This window comes from Corvus kubaryi, unplaced genomic scaffold (genome assembly GCF_017639235.1).
Source record: "Corvus kubaryi isolate FWS band 111438036 unplaced genomic scaffold, C.kubaryi_AGA036_p1.0 37396, whole genome shotgun sequence".
Classification (NCBI taxonomy): Eukaryota; Metazoa; Chordata; class Aves; order Passeriformes; family Corvidae; genus Corvus; species Corvus kubaryi.
The window spans coordinates 18,677,676-18,702,410 of NW_024581135.1; the positions used below are offsets into that span (position 1 = coordinate 18,677,676).

General features: G+C 35.8%; 1 protein-coding gene and 1 long non-coding RNA gene across 11 annotated transcripts in view; one reads left to right on the forward strand and one right to left on the reverse strand.

Moving 5' to 3' along the window:
* Positions 1-24,735, forward strand: part of LOC121670482 — a 110,118-nt gene that overhangs the window by 53,130 nt on the left and 32,253 nt on the right. For 5 of the 6 annotated variants that reach the window (XR_006018149.1, XR_006018147.1, XR_006018150.1 and 2 more), the window contains exons 2-3: positions 4,210-4,326; positions 19,411-19,507. This is a non-coding gene — a long non-coding RNA (uncharacterized LOC121670482). The remainder of the gene's footprint in view (positions 1-4,209; positions 4,327-19,410; positions 19,508-24,735) is intronic. The other variant, XR_006018148.1, reaches the window with a different exon arrangement.
* Positions 1-24,735, reverse strand: part of LOC121670480 (sodium channel protein type 2 subunit alpha-like) — a 69,672-nt gene that overhangs the window by 25,586 nt on the left and 19,351 nt on the right. Inside the window, exons 2-17 of one of the 5 annotated variants that reach the window (XM_042040759.1) lie at positions 22,791-23,111; positions 20,983-21,101; positions 19,595-19,684; positions 18,615-18,743; positions 18,085-18,176; positions 16,788-17,024; positions 13,317-13,380; positions 11,735-11,876; positions 10,700-10,906; positions 9,673-9,963; positions 8,644-9,024; positions 7,035-7,167; positions 5,971-6,209; positions 4,004-4,177; positions 2,859-3,215; positions 567-1,019 (exon numbers count right to left, since the gene is read on the reverse strand). In XM_042040759.1, coding sequence (XP_041896693.1) covers positions 567-1,019; positions 2,859-3,215; positions 4,004-4,177; positions 5,971-6,209; positions 7,035-7,167; positions 8,644-9,024; positions 9,673-9,963; positions 10,700-10,906; positions 11,735-11,876; positions 13,317-13,380; positions 16,788-17,024; positions 18,085-18,176; positions 18,615-18,743; positions 19,595-19,684; positions 20,983-21,101; positions 22,791-23,063 — 3,381 coding nt within the window. In that variant the 5' untranslated portion in view covers positions 23,064-23,111. Of the gene's footprint in view, positions 1-566; positions 1,020-2,858; positions 3,216-4,003; positions 4,178-5,970; positions 6,210-7,034; positions 7,168-8,643; positions 9,025-9,672; positions 9,964-10,699; positions 10,907-11,734; positions 11,877-13,316; positions 13,381-16,787; positions 17,025-18,084; positions 18,177-18,614; positions 18,744-19,594; positions 19,685-20,982; positions 21,102-22,790; positions 23,112-24,735 lie in introns of those variants that run through there. The other 4 variants (XM_042040760.1, XM_042040761.1, XM_042040762.1 and 1 more) reach the window with 4 other exon arrangements.

Sequence of the window (24,735 nt, forward strand, 5' to 3'; positions counted from 1 at the left end):
TTTTTCTTGAGTTTGTAGTTGATGCATTCACCTTATAATATGAACATTGCTCCCTTGGCTTTCCCCATCATTTTGACTTCAGAACATGAAAACTGTTGTTACTGTTCTCATTAGCCTGAGTCAGCACCTCTGTTAAGTTTATCCAGTAAACATAATGCCAATTTTCCTCAAAGAGTATTAATATTCTTTATTAATATCTTCTCTAATAATTTTAAACAGCAGTTTACTTACATTTGTCGTTCACAGAAACATTACAATTATAAAAAAACCCAGTCTTCTGACACTGTTTATTCTAGACACATATACTAGTTTTTCTATTCAACTAACAATCTGGTAAAGTTTGCTTTTTAAATATCTTTATAAATGGGTTCACAAAAACTTACACAGTTCTACCAGGATTTCCTACTCTCTTGAGCTCCACTTTCTCATTTCAGATTATTCACTCTCAGTACAGTTCAAGAATCTTGAGTTACAATTGCTTTGCATTTCTAAGCAGGAAGAATTACACTGAAACAATATATTTGGTGTAATTCGTTCATCCAAAATATAAAATATTTAAATTTTACCTCCTTGCTTTCCTCCAAATCTGAGTCACTGCTAAATTCTTCTGTATTCAGATGTTCAAAATCAGACTCTCCAACAGCTATTGGTACTGTAACAGTAAGACTTGGGTTGTTTATGAATGATGTATAATCATTGCCACCTATAACAGTGGCCATTCCATTCGCATTTTTGCCATAATTAGTATTTATCCTTAGTTCAGTGATGGTACAGTTGGAAGTGCAATGGTTTCTCTCATCATTCAACTGATCTGTTGCTGTTCTTTGATTTACAGCAGCTTGTTTTCCCAAACAAGACTTTCGGACACATTCACCTGCTTTTTTCTTCACATAATCTATCCCTTTCTGAATTCTTGCAACAGCAATCTGCAAGTTGTTCATTTCATTATCATCCTCTGTAGCAGCAAGGTTGTCTGAACTAAATGAACTCAGCAGCAAGGCCAGAAAAAGATTCAATACCTAATTTAAAAAAAAAAAAAAAGGCAAAGACAACAGAGCAGAATTTTTTTCATTTTTCATTCACATGCTTCTTATGAACCCATTATGAACACAGGCTTTGTGTTTTCATTCACAGTATATGATTCTGAAAGTACACAGTAAATAAAATGCAAACGTAATTTGAGCACAATACCTTCCCTATACCTCAACACAGGGGATTTTGTACCTTTGCATTGCTTATGTTTGTAGAAGGTCAGAAATTAATGATTCTTTGGTATTGTCTGAACAGATTCAACATACTTGCTTTTCTGGCAAATTGCAGCACTCTGCAAAAGAAGGCAGAACTGATCCGTGCAGAAAACACACTTTCTATGTGCTGGTCCAAACTCACACAAATATTTTGTTGTACGCGGCTTAAAAAACCAGGAATGCACCCTGTCTTTTAACCCCCAGGTCACCCTTTTCCCACAGCAAGACAAAACATAGAACATACATCAGTTATAAAAGCACAGAGTTTACCAGGAACCCAAAAACCAAAGCAACAGAGTACCAGTTCTTAAAATCTTCAAATCAGCTCTCCTTTCAGCTTGGAAGATAAAATGAAAAAATGCGTTGGGAACACAGAAAGACAAATGGATAAAACAGCCCTGAACACACAGCAGGGATGTCTACTCATGTAAGAAATTTTCCTAGAGCTATGGAATAAAATCAGAATACAGTAAATACTGTGGAAATATTCACATAGGTGGATGCTTCATTCCGCAAAGTTCTGTCTTCTGGTTTAGAAGACTACTTATGGAGTATGTTTTGTCTAATCAAACAACTTCACAGTTGTCTTCATTATAAGACAATAGATTTATAGAAAATCCTGAAGCAAGTGGCTGTGCAACTAGAAGCAGTGCTGGCTTGGTTTAAAGATAACCACCTTACTCCTCTTAGAAATTTTATTCCTAAAGAATACTTCCAGGATGGCTAATTTAAAACCCCTTCTGCTACTGAGAGTTGTTTAAAGCAGAGATGCAGAATAATAGAGGGAATGAGAAAAGCAGAGCAATTAATGTCTTAAATACTGGCGAGTTAAAAAATATAAAACATATTTTAAAAGAGAAATTTATACTCATACAAACTAGTGGCAATCTGATGCTTTTCTCTGAAAAAGAAAGAGCAGATATAATACAGACCACTTTAGAAGTATCTGTAGAAAGCAATTATGAAATAGGAAGCAAAAAAAGTGAAGAAGGAAAAGGAAACTTGAAGTAATTGAATCTGGGTTTTTTCCTGCATAACTTCCTTCTAATTCAAGTTTCCTTACCCCACTTGTGTAAAATGCTGGCTGTGCAGCAAGCAGGTCTCAAAATGGCATACATTCCAGAGTCTTAAGAATGTAACGGCAGTCTTTTAGATAGGAAAGATCAGAAAAAATGTTAAAAAAAAGGCCCAATAACCTGCCTATGTGTGATTGGAAGTGATGACTGAATCAGTTAGGGAGAAAAGACCCTGCTACATCCTCTTCTGCAAATAGGAAACTTCCATCCTGGAAGTCCAACACTGGGGGTGCCTTTGCTCTTCTCTCCCTCTCTAGGTAACCAGGAGTAGTCCACAATACCCTGAACGCCCAGTCCTGCATGTTCTTATCCACATCCTCTGAATTGCACTCTGGACCCCTGAGGGGGGTCATCCTCCGAGCTGAGGATTCTATATAGGATCAGAAATCTAACAAACAGAACCTATACTTGTAACAAATCCAAAATAATTAAAATCATATTTAAAAATCACATTCAATAATACTTTTATAATGAATTACTGGTTATCTTACCTTTCATATTCTAAATTAATTGTAAAATTATTTTGGCTACATACCACTAGATTTCCAATCACCATGACCATCATGAAGACTGTAAGGCACATGGCTTGGCCAGCAACCTCCATGCAGTCCCACATCGTTTCTATCCATTCTCCACACAGCACTCGGAATACAATCAGGAAAGAGTGGAAAAAGTCGTGCATGTGCCAGCGAGGAAGTTCACAGTCACTGGAGATCTTACAGACACATTCCTTGTAGCTTTTGCCAAACAGCTGCATCCCAACCACAGCGAAAATGAACACAATGATGGCCAGCACCAGGGTCAGATTCCCCAGAGCTCCCACAGAGTTGCCAATAATTTTAATCAGCATATTTAGAGTTGGCCAAGATTTTGCCAGCTTGAAAACTCGCAACTGGAAAACAAAAACATGCAGGCATCATTTGCAGTAGTTACAAAAGTGCTATAGAAATAACAATGTACTACAAACTAATGACTCTCAGCAACAGCAAAAAGAAGAAACTTCAACGTGATTCCAACAACGATAACTTTAACAGGATTTCATGAAATCCACACTTTTAGAAAGTAATAAATTTTAGACTTGGCTCTTATTTTTTCTTGGTTTTTTTAGCATATGTATTCTTTTCCACATAAAAGAAACAGCACACTGGTTGTATTTGTTCAGACAGTGGATTCTGAACATGTCATACACCTTGGACATTACATGTAGAAACAAATTAAAATAACATTTTTCTAATAAAATAAAGCTTTTTTTTGCTAAGGGGAAAAGAAAATTCAATCTTCTTAAAATTTATTAAACCCATGAATTTTATAATTCCTACATATCAAAAGAACACCTCTAGCTTTTTTGCCATTTCCAGATATGGAAGTCAACAAGACTACAAATGTTTTCTATTTCTCAGTATAGACTAAAGAAATTGTACATTCCACTGAGCTTTACCCATCCATGTTTAAACAATTATAATAAAATTACAGCTCTTTCCCTTGAAAGAATATTTGCTTCTGAACAATAAAACAGCACACAGTATTCAATGATAACATAAATAATTTGTAAAACATGCTTGCAGAGACATCCCATGTCACTTACTAAAAAATATACCTAATGCAAAGAGGTGTCTTATTTATATGAATAGAGTTAAAATACAAATATAAGTCATTAATTAATGCAGATATATTATTTACCAATCTGAATGATCGGAGAACAGATAATCCATCCACGTTTGACAAAAAAAGCTCCACCAAACTAAGAGTAACTATAAAACTATCAAAAATATTCCAGCCAACTTGGAAATAATAAAAAGGATGCATGGCAATTATCTTGAGAACCATTTCTGCTGCAAAAATTCCAGTAAAAACCTGAAGAAAGAATTTTTATTGTTACTTTATAGATGAATGTGAAGAAGTTGAACCAGCAGATAAGGAACAAATTTAAGTAAGAAGTAACATCCCTCTTACAGCAGGATGTCACTAAGGAAAGCTATCACAAGCTGAACACGACAGAGAAGGTAAGTAGCAACATCAAAACGAGCTGTAGCATAAATATGTAACTTCAGTTAAAGCTGAGATACATTTAGTGTCTACTGAAGAATAAGCTATTCCTAACAGGCCTCCAGTTTGCTCCTTATATCTGCCATCCATCTAATTAAAGGAATTTTCCCCAGCAAGATAATACACTCACTCTTGACAGAATGGAAGCTGCTTTAACAAAGGTGTGTGGAAAAACATGAACTGGTCATAAATTGATGTACTATTAATGAAGTCTATATAAGAACTCCCAGATAAGCTTATCTTCTCTCTCTAACTGCCAAAAAAGGTCAATTGTGCCAAGGCCTGTGTTTGAAGTAGAACTCCTTTCTGACTCTGAGTGCCTCTGATATCTTCTGAAGCAGAAGGCAAACAACATCTCTGAAATAAATTCATTGTACTTACTGTAGATGTATGATCACCAGTATAAAACTGCATAAATTACTATCTTTTACTAGATAGATGAAAAAAAGTTCAAAAAAATCAGAGCATTTTATAGTCTTTAAAAGGTAGTGCTACAGAGTCCAAAAAGGAAGAAAGCAACTCCTGAAACTACACCAGTGTCATAGCAGCATATTGGCTGACTGGGAGCACACACAAATCCTTGGCATGAAGGAACACTTATACTCACACATATTAAACTACTCCATTACATAGGAAATGTAGAAATGGTAATTTCTTGGGTAAAACAGACAAGATCACAAGACAGCTCTCTGAAACAAATATTGACCCTCACCTATTTGTCCTCCCTATCTCTTTTTCAAATACATCCTGCATATATTTTAAACAGCAACATGAGATGTTTATCTTCTACAGATAATGATCTCTAATTCCAGGCTAAGGTGAAAACACTGAACTATATCTGTATTGGCTAAAAATACCAGCATACAATTTAAATGTCGATACATTAACTCTGTATTTCAGTGCATGTTACCAACATGTATTGGAATAACTAAATTGTTTTAATATTTTTCCACATCATAATCACCAGAATAACCACTTAGAATAAGCATAGGTTAAGAAGTATAACATATGTGTATTATTGCTGTTATAAACCAAACAAAGCTACCTCACCAAACCCAACCCACAGACTGTGTTCACTAAGGAACAGAACGCAACTGTATCAACAGATACTCTTAGAATATTCTAAGTCACACATTCTTTGCCTTCCAAATTGTTATGGACCAGTCAAATAAATGGTCTTCAAGGAAATACAACATGAATCCACAAAAATAGCAGTGAAAAATAGTAATGCAAAATAGCATTCAACTCTTCTTGTGTTATCAATGGTACCTACAGTAAAAAGGATCTAATTTGGCTCCTACTTTTTTTTGTAATACTAAACAAAAGCATGTCAGATTTCTTTCAGTTTCATGTCATTCAAACTCTGGCTGTTGGAAACTCTATATGAAGTAGTTGTAATACAGAAATCAAACTTTAAGATAAACATCTCTCAAATACTCTTATATACAACATATTCCAAATGGTATTTTTAGACTCTTTTTAGTACAATTAAACCTTTAACATTTATTTTATGGGATGACAATAAAAATAATAAAAGCAATTCTATTCCAAAGAGAAACCAGGTTCCAACTGTACCAAATCTTATGCATTGAAGGACTTACCAGATTTCCTATTTTAAGTACAGTGTCAAAATGTTCAGTCATTGGATAATGTTCCATGGCCATAAATAGTGTGTTTAAAACTATGCAAACAGTGACAGCCAGATCAACAAATGGATCCATTACAATAAATTCAACTACACTCTTTACTTTTAACCAGGGCTCACAACACTCCCAAATTAAGAAAGTGCGGGCAAACTTATCCCAGCGTGGTGGACATTTTTGTCTGGATCCTGCAAGTTCTGGAGAAAAAGGGAAATTCATAGTGAACAAGTTTTGGAGAAACTGAAGATAATTTTTTATCTGCTTTTTCAGGTTTTAATCTTTATATCGATAACAATTAAGGACACTTGGAGGAACATCCTCAGATTTCCAGGAACTTAATTAATTGTTTCTGACTCAAAAGGTTTTAGAAGACTAAAAGAAAAACCTCAAGTGTTCTGAGCAAATAATTTAAAAATTTGTCTAATTTTAATATAATATGATCTTGTTTAAAAAACAAAAAAAAAGCCATAAAAACTATGCTTATGCTTAGGGATCTTTTTTTCGTAAAACTTTCAACTTCAAAATCCTCTTAAATGACAGAGTACTTATCTTCAGGAAAAACAACATTAATTTTAGCCTGAATAGGGTTTTGAAAATTACTCAATGATTTTCATGATTTTCACTAGTAATTATTCCACTGTTCCAAGTAATCCTTGTACAAATTTTTTTCTCCTTATTAACTAAAGCCTGGTCTTCAATTTTCTCTAATATTTTTACAGTATAGTTAGTGGAAAATATATCACAAGGCATTTCTTCCAGAAACTACATTGCTAAGCACAAATAACTAGCATAAAACACACACACATTTTGCCTATTTTAATTAGAATGAGTTTTTTACTTTAGCCTGCTTATCAGACTCCTTCCTTTCTTTTTTCACTATGTACATGCATTTTTTCCCTGTTACTCAGTTTATGTATTGGCAACGGCTATTCTTGTCTTCTGTATTTGCATTGTGATAAAATATCTTCAAGTATGTCTAAGACTATGCCAAGGAAGTTCAAGTATCTACAGTTGTAACACACCTTCCATTCTATTTGTGATAACATCAGCTAGACTCATGGCCCTTTCCCTTAAATTGGGATCCTCCAGCAACTCCATGGATATTTGATATGAACTTGAACGTCTGTTTTTTAATTCTATTTCTGTGGTAGTTCTCTACAAAAAAAAAAAAAAGAAAAAAAAGAAGACGTGTGTAAATTAAATTCAGCTTTACAAATACTGTGATGTTTCTTAGATTACTATTTTCATGCTATACTTCCAAATACCATTAATACTTATAAAACATTAAGAAAAACATTTGGATATTTAGTTCCCAAATCCCACCACATTATACTCAAATATTAACTCCGCTTTAGACACCAAGAAATTTCGGAGGGGGCCACAGCCAAGGAAACAAAGCAAGAACTGCAGAACTACAGAAATTCCAAGTTCCCAGTTCCATGCTTTCTCTACCAATATTTCCGTGCTAAACTAGTTCATTCACAAGATACTTCTCACAAGTGATTAATGCTAGGAAGATTCTGCAGCAACAACTAGTCCACAAAAGTAAGTTTTAAAGATCAGTTGATCTCATTACACATTGAAAACTTACTTATATTTTCTAAATTTAATCGCTATCAACTCTGATTTATTTTATGAATTTCAACTGAAGAAACAGCATCTCTGACTTAATTGATCCCAAAAATGAACTCTTGTTTTACATGATTTTATTTTAAAAAATGAAAGCAGTGTTATAACCATAGCATCGAGCACACCTCAGTTATGAAGAAGTTTTGAATGTATAAGGATGGGTAGATTTTTTTTTTCAGTACCTTAAATAAATGCATGGAAATAAAAGTATAATAAACTGCAAGAAGATGCAAGGCATCTGGCTGATAACTGCAAGGAAGCTGGCTGATGTACTTTCACTTCCTGTGACCCTTACAGAAATTTCTGTTTCAGTAAAATAACAATTTTAGGAAAAAGCATGCAGATGTCTCTGCTCCATTCCTAAAGCAGACTGAGGGAAAAGGGAAAACTGAGCAGAATTAACGTGTTTTGTTGGTTTGGGGTTTTTGTTTTGTTTTGTTTTTTTAATTATACCCTGATCCTAGGCAGTGAGCAACTAGATAGTCTCTGAAACCCAGGAGGAGAAAATGCTTTCAGAACTTTTAAAATGTCAACATAATCTTAAAGACTATGCTGTATTTGCACAATACCAAATGTATGAACAAGGGAGAAAAGCTGAACTAGCAGATTACTGACAGAGAATTAGAAAATACTCTTAAAAGGAGGCTAAAACCATAAAGCAAAAAAATTGGAACAATCTAATAATGTACAGGAAGTTTAGAGTTGAACATCCTATTTTGGGTTCTAAAACAGATTTAGCAATGGAACATTATTAATCTGATTTACTAAGCAGGTGTATGCATATCCTTGCATGGCAAGTATATAAAAACTTTCTACTTTGCTCTCTTTCATGCTTCAGCCTCTCACTTTTGATCGAATCACTTCAAACCCATTTCATTACAGTAAGATCTGCAAAACCATTCACAACCTCTCATCCATTTTCAACGCAATTAATTTCATTGAAATATTGTCTATGCAATAAAGAAAGGCCATGAAACCTGGAGTGATTTAATACTTTCTTACATTGCCATCAGTTGTTGGTTTATCTATTATCACCTCTGGCAGAAGTTGACCAGTAGGAGACAACAGACCTGGCGGTCCATCCACTAAGGAAACCACTCCATTGCAATCCACGGTGCTGTGCATCTTCCCATTTACTGGGAGGACTGTCAGCCTTCTGGATGACCTACTGGCCTGGCTAATGTTACTGCTGCGCCGTTCACCGTGTCTGCGCGGCAAAAACAGAGAACCTCTTCTGCTTGAATTATCCTCAAATGTGCTGTGCTCATCATCAGCAAAGTCATTTTCAGATCCTCTCTCTCTTCTGTAGTCTCTAAAACTGAAAAGACTTGTTCTGCTACTAGGCCTGGGAGAAAACAGGGAGCCATGAACACTCAGCAAAGACTGCAAAGGAAACATAAAAAATTACAGTCTGAAGATTATAAGTGTACAAAATGCATGTCTATGTATTAGAAAAACAATAATAATTTATATTCCCCAGGAATTTGTCAGTGTTATCGTTAATACACTGCCTCAGGCTGATCTCAAAGATGCATTACAGATGAAAGTCATCTGAATGCATAAATTTACAGTATACCTAAAAAAATAACTGGAGAGAAAAAAAAATAACATGTCTAAGGCCATAGTAGTTCCAACTTCTGCTTTAAAGAGAAAAATCAAGATTTATATAAGCTCCAATGATCCACATAGATCATGCATTATGTTAAAAGATATCAATACCTTTAGTCTTCTACATTCATACATTATACTTAAATTTTCCTTTTATGAATTAAGAAGGCATTTCCATTTCAGATTAACTAGGAAAATGCAATTCTCCTATGCATGTTAAGGTCCTAAATAAGAAAAGGAGAGAAAACAAAACACTTTTCTTAGGTACACTCCAGAAAATAATACCAACAGTAAGTTGGTATTTAAGAGAATGTTACATTATCTTTCCTTTGTTGCCTCATTTTGCAAAGTTGCAGTGAAGTTTGTTGGATATGACAGTTATCTCACAAATTCCAAACAGGACAACTGCATTACTCACAGTACCTGGTGGGGTGATGTAAACGGCTTCCCATAAGTTAGTCTGTTCCCATCAAAAGAAAAACGGAAACCTTTCCTTTTGATACTGCCATCTGATTCAGATTTTGGAAGCTTTTCATCCTTCATGTCATCCTCTTCTCCAGAGAGCTCTCTCTGCCTTCTTTTCTTCCTTCTATTTCTTCTTTCTTTGGCACTTTTTGAGCTAAGCTTGGATGCATCTGAAGAACTATCTGAGGGTGCAGCAATCCCACTTTCACAGCTGTACTCAGTCAGGTCTGCTGCAGCTGCTGCTATTGCCTGCCACAGCAATTATTTAACAAGATGCTTCATAAATCACACCATTTTTAAAGAAGCCCTTGTTCCTACGATTTATATCAAATTACTTCTAGTAAACAGCATAGTTGGGTTTGTGCAAAACTACAAATGAAATTCTGTAGTCTGAATGGAATTTGGAGTTCTACTTTGCATCCATATCGTGGAGTCAGCCCACATTGTCTACACCCACAAAGTTCATTAGAAAATATTTGAAAATTAATAAATTAGAGTGAATTCAACAGCAAACAAAAGAGCTAAACAGAGTCATACTTCAGTCTGTATTAATTTAGTAAACTAATCCTGACTTTTATTGTAAGTAACTTCCTTAAGCTACTTCCAGTTTTTGATTCACTGGTAGCAGCACAAGTAGCAAAAATGAATCAGAAATTTATAGATAAAAATATTTTACACTCTAATCAAGGCTTGAAAAGTATTGAAATTATTTCAAAGATGAGAATTTGAAAAATCATCACGACAGTTTACTAGATACTACCCCAAGATAAGAGATATTTATTTTAAACTATTATTCTGATTTGGAGACTACTCTTTGTTCTCAGTTCAGAAATTCATTCACACTTTAGATATTATATATTTCAAAAGCAATCTAGAGCCATAGAAAAAGCAGTCTAAAGTACTTAAACTAAACAAAGTACTTAGATTACTAAACAAATAGCATGCAAAGGAACACACTAAAGCCCAGACTCTTGTTAGAAAATACCTGAGCTTCCTCTTGCTGTTTCCGCAGTTGTTCAAGCTTCAGCTTAAAGTCTGCCTCCCTCTGCTCTGCTTCAACAATAGTTGCTTGATTTTGTTCTTCATAGGCCATGGCAACCACAGCCAAAATCAAGTTGACCAAATAGAAGGAACCCAGAAAAATCACCACAACAAAAAATATCATGTATGATTTGCCAACAGCTCTTAGAGTCTAAAGGGGGAGAAGAGAAATCATTCATCTGATGAAGAAATGCATCAGTTCTGCAGTTCATAAGCATTAATGACTTTGAAAAGTGCAAAACTAATAGTGAGTTTGTTTTCCTTCAGTAGTAAAATCGTAAGAGTTTTCTGAATTACAAACTAATCAAAATAAAGGGAGAATTCTTGTATGTGAAAAACATGTCTAAGGATCATGCTGCTCTGAGAAAAACCTCTTTCAATGCCTAATAATCTTGAAAAGTATGTGGGATCAGAGTTATTAATGTAAGTCACATATCACAGGTTGGAGCCTTAGAATGCTTACCATGTATTAGCATGATTTCCCTTTGAAATAACCAAAAGAACTAAAAATGGCACAATTGATTAGATAATTAGAAGATAGTATTTATTACAATTAACACATTCACACACATTGAAAAGCTACAGTAAGAAAGTTAATTTCTATCGAGTCGTGCATTCTTAGTTAAAAAAAATATATATTAAAAGTACTGAAATTAAGGTTCAGGTTTTGCTGTCATTAAGTATTTTTACAATTTAAACTCAATATTGACATTTTTGAAAATAATTTGAGGCACAAAATGAAACATACATGGTAAAAATTAAATTAAGGATCAAAAAAACCCTCATGTGCTTCTTCAGAAATCATGTGAGGTTCTGTACTAAGTGTCCGTGTCTGCTTAGTTTTGCAACCAAATTTGCTTCCTTTGACAAATTTCAATTGCTAACAATAGCAGTGGTATGTAATATAAATAAGAATGGCCTTTCCATGATTGATTTGAGGCCAGTAAGAACACTAACCACCATTTTTTAATATACTCACCAACTGATAAAGATTTTCCCAATAGTCCTGCGTCATCAGTCGAAACAGTGACAAGAAAGCCCAGCTGAATGTGTCAAAGCTAGTGTATCCATAGTTGGGGTTTCTACCAGCTTTCACACAGATAAACTCTTCTGGACATTTACTAGGATGGAAAAAAAAAAAGAAAAAGAGGCAAAACAATCCATATACAAATTTCATATAACACTTTTTTTTTAATATTATTGTTTCTTGAGATTCTTATGAAGTTTCATCTGTGGAAGGTGCTGCCATTTATGGCTTAAAACAATTCAAAAAGTAGTGAGGAAATTAAAAGAGTGTTCTTTAAAGAAAAATCCAGAGAGAGCAAACAAGTAATGACAATATTTCCTTCTATGCCCTTTCACAATTATAAACAAAATAAAGTTTATTATCAACAGTTTGATATTAATTCTGCAGAGACCTCTTCAATGAAAATAATGTATGTATTTAACACAGAGATTTCAATAGGTAGAAACTTCCATGCAAGAAAAAGACAGCCAGCACACACATTTTATGCTGAACTTTGTTTGTTAGTAAGGTTTGCACACCAGATTTCTTGGCTTCTTCACATCTGTGAGTCTAATTAACGAATTCTACCAATTCATCAAGAGCAAATAACCAGCATAGGGATAGTTTTATCTCCTGAAATTGTTCCTGAAATATTGGTTTTGAGAGTAGATGACACAATTTTGATATCAAGTATAAGCACACTGTTTCAATTATGATTGAAAGACAGAAGAGGCTCTTGTCTCCAAAACCTCTAAAAAACCGTATGAAGATTTCTTTTCATATGTGTATGTCTACTTGATGTGCATTTACACACACACACAAAATTATCTCATAGTTACATATATAAGTTAAATGTTTACAAAAATAGTTTGAGTATGGGTGTTTTAAAGCCATAATCAACCAAAACCAAGGGACGGACTGGTAATTCATTAAGAACTATGTGATTTTGTTACAAAAAATTGTCACAGAAAGAGAGCAAGATGCATGCATGCAGCTGCCAGACAGAAAAAGCATGAAGATGTCTTCCCTAAATCTGGTCATAAGTCCCAGTGCTCCATGCCTATTTTAGAGTTGAGAAATGGCAGGGAACCATGATAAAGAATGTTCTTAAGTCATTGATAACACAAGGTCCACCTGCTAAGTGGAATTTTCTAGTTACATATGAGTTTTTAAAACAAATTTCCAGCAAAGTGTTTTGTCATTTAACATTTTTACTCATTCAAGTGTCCAGCTACTAAGAACCATGACCATATTACTACTGACTGTGACATTAGCGTGGCAGAATGTGTCTACCTCCTCTCCACCACAGATGGTTGGTGCATATGCAAGAGATAGCCCAGGCAGGTCACAGGCCCAGCATGGGGTCATCTCTGGCACCAAAAGGGCTCAGGCCCCCAGCTAAGAATCAACACCTTAGTCTGGAGAGCAAATGTGGGAAGACATGAAAGAAAAATAAATATTCTTGACCAGGTAAATAAATTTGCTTTTTTAAGTTTAGATTGACATTTTTTACACGTTTTTAGACAGATAGTATGTAATTTTCAGTAGACCTTACCCTGCATCTGAGCTATTGCCACAAAGCAGAAAATCCTTTGCTCCTTCCAGGCGATAGAAATGACCTAAAGAAAAAATAGGAAGTAACATGTTTACACATGAAAAGAGTTTGGGTTTTTCGTGACAATGAACCTATGTTCAAGTCATCATGTTTTGAATGTTCATAACCTCCCATTCACGTTTTCCCAAAAGTGGGTTCAAATACTGGCACAATCATTAGAATGGCTTGGATTGGAAGTGACCTCAAAGATCATCTGGTTCCAAAAACCCATGCCTGGACAGGGATGCCACTTAATAGATTGGGGCTCCATGCAACCTGGCCTTGAACACTTCCAGGGATGAGGCCCCCACGACCTCTCTGGGCAACAAAATAAAAACACATTGCAAAAATTAAATCCTAGAACAATGATTCGAACATAAATTGCATAGTCTTTTCTTGAGTCACTGCACACTGAATATCCTTCCAAAATCTGATGTTCAATAGATAAGAGAAAGAAAACACAAAACTTAAAACTCCTGTTATCCAGTAAGTAGATTGTAATCAGACAAAGCCTATCTCCTTTAAAATGGAACTATTTGTAATGACTTCCTGGCAGTTTTAAAGTCAGAGCAACATTAACTAGCACATCCTGTGACTGAGAATACGAAGGCAGCATTTAAAAAGAAAATGGGTGTTCCAATTACAATGTTCAACAGCTGCTGTACTATAAACAACTTTACGGAATTATTCGTTTAATTATAAGGTGGTAGCCTTCAGCAAAAGAGAAATATATATTGTTATTAATTATTAACAATTGTGCTGTCCTTAAAATAAAACAAAAAAAAGAAAAATAATACAGTTAGAAAGATGATAATAAATCTGGGAAGAAGTTTTTAAGAGTGAAGGTAGACCCCATTCAGAGGGACCTAGGCAAGCTGGAGGAACAGGCTGACAGGCAACATATAAAATTCAGAAAAGACAAATGCAGCTGTGTGTCTGGGAAGGAAGAGCCCCTTGCAGTGATACAGGCTGGGAACTGACTGGCTGAGAAGCAGCTCTGCAGAAAATGCACTGGTGGACAGAGAGGCAGGTGAGGCTGAGTCAGCAGTGTGCCCTGACACCCAAGAAGGGCAACAGCCTCCAGGCCTGCAGGAACAGAAGGCCAGCTCTCAGAATGAGGGAAGTGACTGTCTCCCTCAGCTCTGCACTCACTAGACTTTACCCAGAGTATTATGTCCAGGTTTGGCACCACAGTGTGAGCAGACATTAATAAAATGGAGCACAAGGTCACCAAGGTCATTTCATTCATGCGAGGCTGGAGCATTCATCATGTGAGGAGAGAACAAGGAACCTGCGCATGTTCAGCCCGGCAACGGGAAGGCTCTGGGGGGAGCTCGTAGAAAGCATCCAGTAACTGCAAGGAAGCTATCAAGGGGACAGAGACAGGTTCTTCTCAATGGTGCATGGCAGGAGAATGACAGACAATGGGCAAAATTACAAACAAGAGAGGTTCTGACTAGATACGAGGAGAAACTTTACACCATGAGGATAGCCAGGCACCGAGATCTGGAAAAGAGAGAAATCTGGAAAAACACACTTTTCTCCACTAAATCAATCTGCTGCCATCCTCAGCTGATGGTCTTGATGTACCTTGCAAGCTGACAAAGATTTTGGTTTTCATAGGGCAAAAAATCTACTACATTTAAATAGTCAGAAATAGTCCATAATATATGAATATAGGAGGATGAATAATATTTGAACATAGGAGGATGACAAACTGAACACTTAAATATAGTGATGCCAAAATCCTACCATTTAAAACCAATACTTATAATGCAGCTGACACTGTATACAAATAATTAATAGTTAGATGAGAAAGGAAGAATACAAACACAACCAGACCAAACAGCCTTCTTGCCTGCATCAGCACTCTGTAGACTCCAAGCAAAGACAAAACATGTAGCATAGAAAGCAACTGACATTCTGGAAAATTTTATTTCTTTTAGATTGCCACCTATTCAAACTGGAGATACAGAACCTATATACTGTATAATCTGCATCTGAAGTGAGAATTCACAAATGTTCTGCAGCACATTAGCTATCAGCCAAAACTGCCCACAAAGCACTATCACCATTCCATTTTCACATCCCTTCTTAGGTAAATAAACTAGCTAAAGTGACAGATTTCACAGAAAACATAAACACATTCACAGAATTTCAACAATTCAGAACCATAGAAAGATAATCTGAAAATGCAGAAAACAGCAGAAAACTTTAATGTCCAATGTTAAAAATGGGAGAAAATCTGGCTCATCAAAACTCAGCCTATAACAATTGTATTTTCCTTTACTTTTTGTGAGAGTCACTGAGGATGAAAGCTAGCATCCATTAGCCTACAAATTTATTTTTACTTAAATACACTACTTTTACAATTAAGTACTAAGCAATACCCTGTAAATCTACTTCTAGTACAAACCCACACATGAAAACTAATTTTTGGTAATTAGAAGTTATACTATATCTCAAAGTTCATTGTGTATTATAACGTTACTGATGCTATCACTTAAAAGAACAGAAATACAAAACATAAGCATCTGCATGTTTCTGAACCAGCCTGCTTGTTTTCACTTCAGTCTACAGACATTAAGCCTGCTGAAAAATATCTGGATGTGTTTTTCAGTCCCAAGCAACAAATCCTACAGCTAATACCATCTCCTTTCCTACTGGAATCCCTGCCTGCCTGGGGAGTTGTATATCAGTGAAAGCAACTGGTTTGTTACCTCCACCTAATAATAAAAGCACACCTTAACTAGAAAAGTGTCTCATATTTATCTAGTGCTTCTGGTTTTTTATACATCTCCTAAAGATACAAGAAAAGCCTAAAATAATTGGTTTTGTTCAGCCTTGAGAAGACGAGGGAGCTGGGGGCAGGGAGGGATGTGTGAAGATCTTCACTCTACCTACAAGTATAACATGAAAGACTAATAAAGATGGAGGCGGACTCATCTCAGGAGTGTACACTGGAAAGATAAGAGGCAACTATCAAAAGTTTGAGCATGGGAAATTCTGAAATGATATTCAAGAAAGTTTCTGTGAGACTGGTCAAATGCTGGCACATGCCACCCAGAGGATGCTGTGATATCCAATCCTTAGAGATACTAAAACTTGACTGGAACAAGGGATTGAGCAGTCTGCTCCACGTGGACCTGCAGCTGAGCAGCAGTTGGTGTGGACTGTGGAGATCCTGTCCAACCTGCATGATTCTGTAATTCTAAAACAAACCTAAGCCTCTAAATACATTTCTGTGTGCAGCCAACGGAAAGAGCAATCACACCAGCATGAGTTTGGGATGCAATATATACAAATTCCTATTCTTTGCCATCCATTTAATTGTTTTTATATCCTTAGTCTGAAGTATAAAACAGTTATCTTGTGCTTGTGTGTATGGGTTTATATACAAAAATTTTAGCAAGGTACAACAGTATTTCTTACTTTCATTGTTAATGTATGCTGCCCAATCAAATTCTGTACCATTAAAGTATGGAGCTACATATTTTTCAAAAGCTGTTGAATTTTTTGATGGCCAGAGCAAGCATTTATTCTTCAAATTGCCCATGAACAGCTGCAGTCCTATCAGTGCAAACACACTCAGGCAAAATACAGTCAGGATCATCACATCCGAGAGCTTCTTCACAGACTGAATTAAGGCTCCAACAATAGTTTTCAAGCCTGCAAACAGAGGCAGATTTCTATTATAAAATTAAATATTTAACTAAGCTAAAATGCAATGTAAACTTCTCCAACACACTACTAAATACCATGCACAGCTTCAAAAAAATAGTCTTAAAGCATTTTCCAAAGGAAAAACTACCAATAAGTTTCATCATTCCTGCAAAATAATTTCAAAATATGAACGGGAATGAATGGCATACATTCCAAAGCACCTGCTCTTCAAATCAAGAGCTTTCAATTCATGCTCTCTGTACACGTACACTACATCTAAAGAAAATAGTTAATTTTATTTTCTTTTTGATGCCTCTTGCTCCAAACCTTTGCCAGTATTCTATTCCAATACACAACATACTGGTTCTATAACAGCAAACAATAAGAGACCACAATTGTATTTCAGTAGTGATTTTAATGTCTGCATTCCAATGCATCCTCTTCTGTTGGAGGTGGGGTTTGGTGAAGATAGGCATCATAAGCGAATAACTACATCATGCAATCTCCATGCTATTCACTATTATCTTATTACTCTGTCAGGGATTAAATTTTTAAAAAACACTAAAATTTTCAATCCCAAATGTCTTTCATAAATATGTATATGCAACATTCACATTAGTTAGAGAAAAATAAAGACTTAATTTTGATCCTTAACATGGGAGAGAAAATTTGACATAATGAAATGGAGGAATATACAGGCTATGTAAATGAGTTCTTCATGCAATTGTGTATTAAACTCTGAGGCTGAGTGTTTTAGAGAATTAGAAAAGGAAATTAAATTGCAATGAAGACAAAAACCTGGATGTTTCTGTTAAAAACATGAGTTCGGCTTCTGCGTAGTTTCAGTCAGCCTCAGTGTTTAACCTGGCTCTCACCTGGAATGACTGATATTGTTTTCAAAGCTCGGAGAACTCTGAATGTTCTCAACGCTGAGACATTGCCCAGGTCCACAAACTCTGTCACATATCTGTAGTGAGGGATTCCACACACAAACACAATGACAGCACACACAAAATTAAACAGAGGTGATGTAGAGCGCCTACTATTTTACACAGTTACTTCTTACCTGGAATTACAGAAATAGTTTTCAAAGCTCTCAGTACTCTGAAAGTTCGAAGAGCTGAAAGATTGCCTAGGTTTACAAATTCTGTTATATACCTGTAGGATTAAATCACAGTTATTCAGAATTGAGGTAGAGTGTATACTACTTACCTGGACCTGAAATCCAGACTATTTTTTTTGAAGAAGTAAGTTTAAATTTAAGACTTGCATTGATCTTTTCCTGATTCAATTAAGTTTTCCCTAAGAAATTTACCCTTAAGATTTTCCATTAACTGCAAATTTAAAATGAAACTTATAGGCCTGATTTTATTTTTTAAATACTATTTTAAATTGATTGTTCAGTAGTATCTTTTGTACTGTGGGATAGTCCACTAATTCTGCTATGTGCTACACTAGTGTAAAATATTTAAGTGGAAAAACTTGAAACACAATTCATCTGCAATTAATTTCAAATGAACTAACATAAGCCAAACAAACTATTACAGGTTCAAAAAAAATTCTGTTATTTTACTTAAAAAAATATTATATACTTACGCAAAGGAAATGACAATAAAATCAAGCCAGTTCCAGGGGTCACGAAGGCAAGTAAAATCATTTATACAGAAGCCTCTTGCAAGGACTTTAACTAGAAATTCAAAAGTGTAAATCCCAGTGAAAGTGTACCTATGAGAAAACATTCAAACAAAAGTTAAAGATCATTGTGTTGTTCAGTGATACATCATGAGCATACAAGAAAATAACTCATACCCAGTGATTAGTACATGAACTGAACAGCAGTTATAAACTCACATAAGCTATGACTGTTTTCCCATCATTCTTTTGTAAAATAATAGAATTATACCTTTTTATTTTGTCTGAAAAATATTTTTGCAGTTTCTAGCATGTAAGCTTTTTTAATTTCAGCACTAATAGTAATAATAATGAATAACATGAAAAAAAAATTTTTGTTCAAATAACATTTCAGCATGGTTGCCACGTCAGAAATAAAGTCCATGGGTAAGTGAAACCTAGTATTTACTGAAGGTACTTGATGGCTGACCAGGTAGACTTGAGAATGTCAAACAATAATCCTCAACAGAGGTATTTTCTTTAGAGTGCGTGTGCCCCATAATTAGATTTTGCTGCACAAAATGAAGGTGATTCAGAGGGGCTACTGAAAGCATCTTCCATACTGAAAAGCAATAGTTTTGGATTGAATTACCTTTTTCTTTTTTTAATGACAAAGAACAGCTCAAGAGGGAGAATGCATGAAAACATTGCTTGTATGAACATTCTGAGGAAAAGTATTTCTCAGCATTTTGTTCAGAGAAAAATGTTAACAATGTCACAGCTTCTTTCCTTCCCAGAGCTTGCAGGAGACTGCTGCTTTGGGTTGCAGCTAGGACCAAACTCCAAGCAGAAAAAAGGAGAACACTGGTATTACACAAGTAAGTAAAACTGCATGGTCTAGCTCTTAATTTACTTTTCATTTTTGAACAACTTTAAAAATTATAAGCCAATTAAAATATACTTACTCTACATCCTTTGCCCATTCTGGAAGATTCCTCCATGTCATAAATACACAGTTTGCCAAAATAGTGAGCATAATGACCTTGTTGAACAATGTTGACCGTAGTTAAGGAACACACTCCTTTTAAAGCCGAATTTGTATAACACAAAATAGGCCAGGACATAGAATATTGACAACATATATGATACAAATCAATTTACTATCACTAGCAATGTCATAAATAATGCAGGTATGGTTATACACAAGAATGATGGTTATACACCTATCACAGAACCACTTAGGTTGGAAAGACTGCTGAGTTCACCAAGTCCAACCTTTGACTCTTCACTTGTCAACTAGACCATGGCACTAAGTGCCACATCCAGTCATTTCTTGAACACCTCCAGAGATGTTGACTCCATCACTTCCCTGGGCAGTCCATTCCAATGCTTGACAACATTTTCTGTGAAGAAATTCCTCCTGATGTCCAACTTGAACTTTCCCTGGTGCAGCTTGAGCCCATTTCCTCTTGTCCTGTCGCTGGTTACCTGGGAGAAGAGCCTGCCTCCCACCTGGCTACACGCTCCTTTCAGGGAGTTGTAGAGAGCAATAAGGTCCCCCCGAGCCTCCTCTTCTCCAGGCTAAACACCCCCAGCTCCCTCAGCTGCTCCTCACAGGACTTACTCTGTAGACCCTTCACCAACTTTGCTGCCCCTCTCTGGACACACTCCAGCACCTCAATGCCTTCTACTGAGCAGCCCAGAACTGGACACAGCACTTGAGGCATGACCTCATCATTGCCGAGTACAGGTAGATGATCACTGCCCTGGTCATGTTGGCCACACTATTCCTGATACAGGCGAGGATGCCTTGCCCTTTCTGGCCACACGCTGGCTCGTGTTCAGCTGCTGTCAATCAAAACCTCCCATGTCCTTTCCCACTGGGCTACTTTCCAGCCACTCTGCACCCAGCCTGTAGCACTGCATGGGGCTGTTGTGGCCAATGTGTAGGACCCAGAACTTGGTCATGTTGAACCTCATGTCATTGGTCTGGCCCAGCAATCCAGCCTGTCCAGGTCCCTCTCTAGAGCCTTCCTACCCCCCAACAGATCAACAGTTCCACCCATCTTGGCATTATCTGCAAACTTACCAAGGGTACACTCACTCCCTTCATCCAGATCACCCATAAAGATTTTAAACAGGGCTGGACTCAATACTGCACCTTAGGGAACTCCACTAATGACTTGACTTCTCCTGAATTTAATCAGCAGGTTGACTAATCTTAGCTCAGATTGATTTTGAGAGGAAAGAATTAAACACAGGAACATGTTTAAACACTAAACCAAAACTCCCAGTGTTAACCTTAGTAATATTAATCAGTAACAAGTTTTAACAGACCACTTGAAAAGGATATGAATGAACCAAAATCTTAATAGCTAGTCTTCTAGTAATATTGAAAGGAGATAAAAGGTACAAGGCAGGTGTGGCACTGAACCTGTGGATTGTCTTCCCTTTATCCAGTACTATAAATGTCTTTAAAAAAATAGACAGAAAGGGCACGGGGGTAGTGGGGTTAGGAAATAGGAAATTAAGGATATATGTTAGCAACCTTGCCATAATAGAGGCTGCTTACACACATCTAAATAGCCAAATTTATTTTCAGTAGAATTGTACAAGGAAACATCAGATTCTAAATTTTCACATGAGCAATGAAAATGCTACACCATGCATTCTTTGTCTCTGTGCTCTTAAATAAAATCTGCATTTCAGATTTCATTTTCTAGTATTAAGTAATTACATTAAAAATTTAATTTAAAATGTGACTTTTTACATTTAAATTTAATGCAGCTCTTTCATTTAAGAGCGAAGTAGGCAATGCAAAACAAAGCACCTAACTAACCATTTTTGGGCATTCACAAGGAATTATTTAACCATTTCAGTATGCTAAAACTCCGGGGTTGAGACGTCCTTGGCTTTTTAAATCCTTGGCTTTACTGCCTTTATTGCCTGTGCAGCTGTCACTAGTACCATCAATGTAACCATTTTTTATTTTAAATAAGAGACACCATGAAAATACCATCTAATGAAATCTTAATTCAATCTACATTTAATGATTATTCTCCCAAAGTCTAATATCCGTAAATAAGCAGGTTATAACACTAAATACTTCTGTTTTCCAATGGCATTTTACTATAAAAGAAATAGGTCATTTGTCAATAGTGTTTGTGAAGTCAAGAGAATAAAAACAAAAATAACTAAAAAATCTACATCTGATTATTAGTCTTCAACATTCTATATCAGAAAAAACACTGCTTTAATTATGTTGCTTATTACAGAGATAATACAGCTCTTTGGTTAAATTCTAATTTGCAAGATACTATTTTGTTGATTATCCAGTACTTAATTTTGAGAACCCATTCCTTGCTTTTATTTTAACAAGCATTTTATTGATTACACAATAAAATAACCACTTGCTGCTTATTTTGTACTGCCTTTTCAATGTAAACCCAGTTTTGTTTTCTTTCTTGACATCATTCCACTTCACATGCCTACATAACAATATTTTTTCTTCATCTGTACTTGCCGAAGTAAACATCTTGCTCTTTTCTTCTTTTTTTATCATTATATCTATAAAAGAAACTGAACCAATATATACCAATTTAGATTTTGTCTTTAGGTCTATATTGGGCCTATAACATAGACCCAATATTGAAACATGAAGTAGATTGGTTTAGCCTTTATACTTTTTTTTATTATTATTTTGTAAAACAAGTATTTCTACAGTATTTTAGGGAATGTTTGACAGTGTTTTTTCTGTCATATGACTGTATGAGCACTTTGTCTAAAGACTTCTGTAATGAACTAGATCTCAGGTATTAAGTTTTTTTAAAAAAGCCCAGAGAGTAGCCACACAGACGGGAAGTTTTCAAATGCTTCAGCATTCAATCAGATCTGAAGAGATTACAGAACATTTAATACAAAATCCATTAACTAAAATACCATAGCATTAGACATTAAAAGAAAAGTGCCCTTTAAAAAAAAAAAAAGAAACTTAAGCAAGAGTTACCGTTGTCTTTTTAGTGCAATTAAAATAATTAACATAATAGCACCTACTGCATAATAATTTCAACCAGCACTTCTGATCAACTCCCCAGCAGACCATTTATCACTTTATAGTTCAACAGGAGTGTTCTAATTACACTCTTAATACAAAATACTTACTTTTTTATTCATGTAATATGGGTCCAGGTCCTCCAGGGGTTCAGACACCATTCCTGGAGGAATATCACCATAAATAAATGGCAGTGTCTTTCCTGCCTCTAAGTCATTATTTGGCTTTGTGTGATTTTGTTCATGACCAGCATCATCTGTAGGCTCATCTTGATCACAGTGAAATTTTTCATCAGCAATACGTTTTTCAATAGCTGCAAGAGATTCTTTGGTGAAATAGAAGAAGCTGTCAGGTCCTGGTGGTAACAGCATTGCCTGCGCCATCTTTTCATTCTGCAAATTTTAAATGCTTTTTGGCTCTTGTGCAAGATCCTAGGAAGACATGGAGGAAAAAGAAGAAGAAACAGAAAATCACACCACCAACAAAATCCCCAAATAAAACCTTTTGGCGTAGTCAGCATCTGCCTCTTTTCTCTTTATAAAGCCCTGTGGCAAGAAGTATTTCAATTAACGGTCAGATATTTAATAGAAAATTAGCAACTGGTGACAACATGGCAAAGAGATAGAAGTTAAGATGTAAAGAAAAAAATAATGAAAGAAAAAAACAGATCAAATTTTCCTACAGTTTGTTAGCTCAGGTCAATACCTCACAACAAAAAAAAGAAAAACATTCTCACTTTCCCTAGCCTAACATTAAGTTACCTTGTCATGAAAAAATGTGTTAGCACAGCTAAGTAGTGCAGTCAATGGTTACAACCTCTAACATACTGATCTATGCATTTTTGGCACAGTACCTTAAAAAACCTTGCATTTATATGACAAAAGTAGAAAAAAAACATGCTATTTTTATTCCTCTCAATTTCTGATGGCAACATTACTCCATCTGGTGGCTTATACTATGATTGCTAAACTAATGTTTATATTATACTATTAGGTACTACACAAACACCTTCTATATTTAAAGCCATATTCACAGGCAGAAAGCAACCAGCCTGAAGTTTAGTCTTCCCCTTTTAGGCTTTCTGATTGGTATCTACCTGGTTTTTAATTGTAACTTTGATGGCACAATCTCCATAATTAAGGAAGTTATGATGAATTAAGAGTTTTAGATTTATATAAAAAGCACAGCCTACTCAAAAGTACAGTATTCTCCTGGAAACCAAGGATATTTTCAAAATACTTAAAAATAATAAATTCATTAAATTACAACAATCACTAATTGATCATTTCTTTCTAGATTATATTTTCTACAGTGAGTGTATAGTTAACACCTAAGGGTGCAGTATCTTCAGAAAAAACCAATTTTTTGAACAGACGCGAGATGGAATCCAGTCCCACTTGCTGACAGTCATTAAGCGTTGTAGCCTTTGTCAACACGTTGTGGTGAGTTGACCTTGCCTGGCTGCTCTCCCACTCACGCTCCAAAAAAGGAACTGCATAGGGGAGAATGAAGTGAAAAAGCCCAGGTATTAAAATAAAGACAAGCAGATCATTTACAAATTACTGTCATGGGCAAAACACACTCACTTGGGGAAAAAAAAAATTATTGCCAATTAAAACAGAATTGGATGGTAAAAAATAAAAATCCTAAAAGAATTTTCCCTTTGCCTCTTGTTTACAAGCTCAACTTTACTGTTTTACTTTCAACTTCTACACCTCCTCCCTCCCCAAGAAGCATGGGGAAGGGCAGGAATGGGGGCTGGCGTCAGACCATTGCAGTTCTTCTTTGCCACTCCATCCTCCTGTTTTTCCCTTGATCCAGCATGTGTCCCTCACACAGGCTGTAAAGCTTCAGGATAAGGTTGCTCCAATGTGGGCTCTGCACGTGCCTCTCCCTCTAGAAATACTCACTTTCTCCAGTACGGAGTTCCCCAGAGGCTGCAGGTTGGGTATCTACTCTGGTACTGTCCTCTACGGACTGCGGGGAAATACCTGCTTCAATATGGCCCGTCCCACAGGCTTCCAGGGATTTTCTGCTCCAGCACCTGCAGCCCTC